This window comes from Suricata suricatta, chromosome 8 (genome assembly GCF_006229205.1).
Source record: "Suricata suricatta isolate VVHF042 chromosome 8, meerkat_22Aug2017_6uvM2_HiC, whole genome shotgun sequence".
In the NCBI taxonomy this organism is placed as follows: domain Eukaryota; kingdom Metazoa; phylum Chordata; class Mammalia; order Carnivora; family Herpestidae; genus Suricata; species Suricata suricatta.
Window position 1 is genome coordinate 1,562,519 of NC_043707.1, and position 5,807 is coordinate 1,568,325.

General features: G+C 66.1%; 1 protein-coding gene across 1 annotated transcript in view; it reads left to right on the forward strand.

The window, feature by feature from the left end:
• Nucleotides 1–5,807, forward strand: part of TSC2 (TSC complex subunit 2) — a 32,082-nt gene that overhangs the window by 14,124 nt on the left and 12,151 nt on the right. The window contains exons 19-25 of the mRNA XM_029946426.1: nt 17–158; nt 1,059–1,165; nt 1,347–1,497; nt 2,625–2,747; nt 3,167–3,301; nt 4,558–4,747; nt 5,540–5,633. Of these exons, the coding sequence (XP_029802286.1) occupies nt 17–158; nt 1,059–1,165; nt 1,347–1,497; nt 2,625–2,747; nt 3,167–3,301; nt 4,558–4,747; nt 5,540–5,633 (942 nt within the window). The remainder of the gene's footprint in view (nt 1–16; nt 159–1,058; nt 1,166–1,346; nt 1,498–2,624; nt 2,748–3,166; nt 3,302–4,557; nt 4,748–5,539; nt 5,634–5,807) is intronic.

Here is a 5,807-nt window from a genome sequence, read left to right on the forward strand (position 1 = left end):
CATGGCTGCACTTCAGCCGCACGCTCTCTCTGCAGACCAAGCTGTACACCTTGCCTGCCAGCCACGCGGTGCGCGTGTACCAGACGCTCGTCAGCCACCTGCAGCTCCACTACAAGCACGGCTACACCCTGCCCATCGCCAGTAGCATCCGGCTGCAGGTGGGCTGGCTGGCTGCCCGCGCTCACTCCGGGGGGGGGGGGCCTGCTGGTGACCTCAGGGACCTCAGGCTGGGGAGGTGGCAGGTGGTCCCAGGAGGGGACTTTGTTCCATCCTTGGCACCAGCTGTGGCTGCAATGCACGAGCCTCGGCGTGCAAGTCCGAGCCCTGCAGTGGCCTCAGATGTGGGGAGAGAAGGGACTGTGCCGGCTTTCAGGGTGGTATGCAGCCACAGCCAGCCAGCGCTGGGGCTCTGGAGTCTGTCAGCCCTGGATGTGGGTGGCGCGGGGCAGGGCTGTGGGGTGCAGAGGACCGGGCCTTAGGGACTGGGCCAGGCGGAGAGGCTGGGCTAGTGGGTGGGGCTAGGTGGGGCGGGGCTAGTGGGTGGGGCGGGGCAGAGGGGCGGGATGGGGCTGGCTGGAGGGCTGGACTGTCCAGGGGCGGACAGGTGCTGCTGAGCTGGGCTGCTTTGGGGGCACCTCTGAGCAGAGGTCTCTGGGACGAAAGTTCTGGTTCCTTCCAGCGCATCCATGTGTGAGGCAGCCCCCTGCCATTTGGGCAGCCCAGTTCAGTGACCTGTTCAGTGGAGGAAGTGACAGCGGCCGAGCAGGGCTCTGGATTTTTGGCACTCCGGGCTGCGTGGTGCTACCCAGCCGGTGTGTGCGGTTCCGTCTCCTGCGCAGGCAGGCCCCATCGTGCCTGGCGTGAGGCCGTGGTGTTGCCGGCGCTGTGGGAATGGCGCGCCTCCACGGGCTGTGAGGGAGAAGGCCTCCCCGCCGCCGTGTGTGTAGTGCCGCTGGGTGCCAGCTCTCAGTGGGAAAGGCGCTTCCTGAGAGGAGCCTGGGGGTCCGCCGGCGGCCGGCGGTGTCCCTGCTTCGTTGCATCTTGCTCTCTCTCCGTAGGCCTTTGACTTCCTGCTGCTGCTGAGGGCCGACTCGCTCCACCGCCTTGGCCTGCCCAGCAAGGATGGGGCTGTGCGGTTCAGCCCCTACTGCGTCTGCGACGCCATGTGCGTGCCCGCCCTGCTTCCCCAGATCGTGGAGTCCGCGCGTCTGCCCTGGGGGCGGCCGTGGGTCTGAGGGAATGTGCCGAGCCGCCCTGACAGCAGTGGGGGGCAGGGCCCGACCTGTGCTTGCCCCGAGGCGGCATGCGGACTTCGGCCTCAGGGCTTCTCCCACTTGCTTCCACAGGGAGCCAGAGAGAGGCTCTGAGAAGAAGGCCAGCGGCCCCCTGTCACCTCCCACCGGGCTGCCAGGCCCCGCTCCTGCCAGCCCCGCCGTGCGTCTTGGCTCCCTGCCCTACTCCCTGCTCTTTCGAGTCCTGCTGCAGTGCTTGAAGCAGGTGGGCGTGGTTGGCGCCGCCCACAGGGCGTGGTGCCTGTCCCCGTAGCAGTGACCTTGGTGGGTTTGCCTCATGCTCATAGTGGGGAGCACCTGCTGTGTGCAGCCATCTCAGGGAGCCGGGGACAGAGCTGAGGAGACCTTCCTGCCTCTGGGCGATGGCTTTGGTGCCAGGCAAGGTTGTGTAGGCAGTAACCGGGATCCCAGGATCGTGTGCCTCAGGTGGAGACAGGGCCTGCGCCAGCCTCTGGTGGGGGGCACTTGGAGGGGTAGGTGAGAGGTTCCGGTGGCAGGAGTGAGCAGAGCCTGGGGGGCAGGGGCAGTTCTGTCTGCGGGAGGCGCAGCTGGGCTGCGACCCGGAGGTGGAGGTGTGGAGGCCTGTTCCCGTACAGTGTCCGGTGAGAGGTGCCGGGCCGAGCGGTGTGCCACAGCGGGGCGGGGAAGCCTGCCACGGCTTAGGGGAGCCCTTGGAGTCCAGGGTCAGGGAAGCGCCTTCCTTGGGGGCGCTGGGCCCGGGCACTAAGGAGGGCCGTCGGACACTTCCTGTGAGAGTTTCAAGGCCTCTGAGTCACAGGTGGGACTGGGGAACGGCTCTCAGGATCGGTGGCCTTTGTAGCTTATGGGCAGTGGTCTCCCCTAACGAGGTGGGGAGGTCTCGTCGGGGAGGTCCCAGTGGGGCCACAGCCGGATCTCCCTCACCGCCGTGGGCCCGGGTGCGTTTGGGCCCTGCCCTGGGCCTCGGGGCTTGTGGATTGTCCCTTCCTTCGAGCTAGCCCATGAGCTTTCTCTTGCTGCGTGTCCATTGTGCTCTGGGGGGGCGTCTGTCAGCACCACCGGGGACCATGCCCCGGGGCAGCCTGTGGGTCACTTCGGGGCGAACAGGGAGGGGATGGGTGTGGGAGTTCCAGGGCCGACTCGAGGGGAGAGGCAGCGTTGCCTCTGCTGGGCCGGGGGGGGGGGGGGCGCGCTGTCCCGCTGGAGCCAACATGCTCGGAGGGGCGTGTGCTCCTGCAGGCTGCAGGGACAGCGGGTCCAGAGGCCACGCAACCTGAGCTTCAGGTCCTGAAAACGCGTCTTGTTGCTCCAGGGTCCAGACTGTCCCCGCTGACTGGCCCTCTCGTTGTGCAGGAGACGGACTGGAAGGTGCTGCAGCTGGTGCTGGCCAAGCTGCCCGAGTGTCTGCGCTACAAGGTCCTCATCTTCACCTCTCCGTGCGGCGTCGACCAGCTCTCTGCCGCCCTCTGCGCTGTGGTAACGCCAGCACCCTCGGGGGGCCCTGGGAGGTCGACTGTGGAAGCACGAGAGGGTGCTTTCCTGGCTGTGGCACACGTCATGTGCGGGGCCTCTGTCCTTCCTACCCTGCTAGGGGCAGAAATTCAGAGGCCAAATAGCTATTTTGAGTCCTTCCCCCCGTCATCCTCACGGAGGTTCCTGTGACATGCTCATCCCCTCTCCAGTCTGTCCCTAGCACATCATGGGGGCACCCCCACCACCCACTTCTGTGTGAACACAGACCCTTGGCCAGAAAAGGCTCTAGGAGAGCCCCCGCCCCCTGGCTCGTGAGCCCACCTCCCACCGGGCCTGTGTTCTCCCGGCTCCCCCGTGCCTCAGCCACCCAGCAGTCCACCTGGCTGTTGGCCGGAGCCTCACATCTGGGCCTTGGTTTTTAGCTTTCCAGCCCCAGAACCCTGGAGCGGCTCCGAGGGACCCCGGAAGGCTTCTCCAGGACCGACCTGCACCTGGCCGTGGTTCCTGTGTTGACGGCGTTAATCTCTTACCATAACTATTTGGACAAAACCAGACAGGTACCAGGTGGGAGAGGGACCGGTGAGTGCGTAGTGCTGGCGTTGGAGAGCCCGGGCCCTGGGAAGTCTGCTCTAGCCCCGCGGGCTGGACGTTTATCTCGTGACCCGGGTGGGTGCTCAGCCTGGGAGCCGGCTTTGCTTCCCCCGCGGCCGCTGGACCCCTGCTGAGTTCCCTCTGGGGGGGTGTGGGCTTAATGCAGTGCTGACTGTCGACCCCATGTGCGGCCACATGTTTTGTCTCTGCGGGGCACTGCCTGCTTGTCCTGGCGCTGGCCTTGGGACAAGCGCTGAGCCACTCGGGCCTGTTTCGAGAGGCCTCCGTGTCTGTCGTCAGGTGCAGAAACCCATGGCAGCGCCCCCTTCCTTTCTTTCCCACTGCTGGGCACAAGGCTGGTGCTGCCGTCACGGTTGCTTTCTCAGTTAAAGTCCCAGTGCTTCTTGGTCACTCCACCATCTTTGGTGAGGGATCTGAAGTCCTAGGTCGGGTCGTCCACTCAGGGTCACAGCCAGCAAGGAGCGGGGCCTCAACTAGACTTGGGCCGCTCTGAGCCCACATTCCCGGTCATGGCAGGGTCGGGAGCTCACACCCCGCTTCCCGTCCTCCCTCCCTCCCTGACTGCACCTTCCTCTGTGTGGCCTGGCGTGGTCCGTCCTGGCTGTGCCAGATTGGGCAGCAGGCCATTCTGGGGTGAAGGTCTCTGAGAACCCTTGAGGCCCAGGCTGTTCCTCAAGGATGGGGCTGGCTTCAGGAAACTGGAATCCTCCCTGGGGCCCTGAGCTGCCGGGTGGTCTGGCCTGAGGTGGGGGTGCCTCCTGGGTCCCGGCGCACGGTCCTCACGCGGGAAGCTGCCCGGAGCTGTGTGGGCCTCTGCTGGCCTTGCTGCATCAGGCAAAACCTCCCTGTAATCAGGCCAGCCAGCTGGGGGGGCTTCCATAACCGGAGGGGTAACGGGCCCAGCGTGTCCTGGCTCCAGGACGGGTGGGCTGTGGAGCCGGGGGCCTGCTGGTTGGAAGTGTCAGGAAACGGCTGACCGGAGCTGCCCCGCTGCCCCATTTGCCTCAGATGGATTTGCTCCTGGCCCTGTGCTGCTTAAAGACCTGGGATAAGGCTCCTAACCTTCCTAAGCCTTGATCTCTCCCTCTGTAGAGCATTCTAGAGTGGGGTGAGGGGAGATGAGGTTGTGTGTGGCCGGGGCAGGGGTGCAGAGGGCCAGCCTTCGGCAGGCTGGGTCTGAGGCCCCGGTGCCGGCCCGCAGCGGGAGATGGTGTACTGCCTGGAGCAGGGCCTGGTCTACCGCTGCGCCAGCCAGTGCGTGGTGGCCCTGGCCGTCTGCAGCGTGGAGATGCCGGACGTCATCATCAAGGCGCTGCCGGTCTTGGTCGTGAAGCTCACACACATTTCGGCCACAGCCAGCATGGCCGTCCCACTGCTCGAGTTCCTGTCAAGTAAGCCTCTGCCTCCCAGCTTGGCGGTGGGGGTGGGGGTGGGGGTGGGGGTGGGGGTGGGGTGGGCCCTGGGGTTTGGGACTGCAGCCGCCCCGAAGTGTGTTGACTGCTCTCTTGGGGTGTAGGTTGGTGCACTGTCTCTGCAGAGCACCTGGATGTGCCCCGCTCCGTTGCCTCAGGGCCTTTGCTCCTTGTATTCCTGAACTTTAAATGCTTCCCTTCTTGGCCTTTGAGAAGCTGGCTCGGCTCTCACCCTCAGTCTTAGGGTGAAGGGTGCAGAAGCGTCTGCTGGCCGCCCCGGGCCCCTGCACTTGGCCTGGCTCCGCGGCGGCCTCCTCACTCCCTTCAGGACACACCCCACAGCTCAGAGGGGCTTCGCTGACACAGCCCTCAGCCTGTGACTTCCGAGAGCCCACCCTTTCGTCCCCAGTGCTCTTGTGCTTGTCTGGCCTCAGCAGGGCGGGTGACAGGAGCAGGCAGGGCCACCAGCTCTTTTGTAAAGGGCCACAGATGGCCTCCACTGCGTATAGTTTTTGTTCATCATCTTTTGAAAACGTAAAAGCCATTTTTAGTTCAGGGGCTGTGCAGACAAGGCTGCTGGCTGGATTTGGCCCGGGGCCCTCGGAACAGAGAGCGGAGGGTCACAGGAAGGTCACTTTCAGGGAGGCTGCGACCTTCCCTCCTTCGCAGCAGCGCCCGGCTGGCTTTCAGGAGCGGCGCGGGACCCTGGGGACGCCGGGTGGGGGCCTGCCCGGGCCCGGGCCCCCTCACGGGCGGTGTCCTGTCCCGCAGCTCTGGCCCGGCTGCCTCACCTCTACCGGAACTTCGCGGCCGAGCAGTACGCGAGCGTGTTCGCCATCTCCCTGCCGTACACCAACCCGTCCAAGTGAGTGCGGCCCGGGGCCCCGCGGGCCGGGTGGCGGGTCTGTAAGAAAGAACGCACGCGTGCGCGCACCGCCCCCCCCCCGCACCCCCACCCCCCCACCCCCCCGCCCCTGCACCCCCCAACCCCGCCCCCCCCGCACCCGCCCCCCCACCCCCGCACCCCCGCACCCCCCCA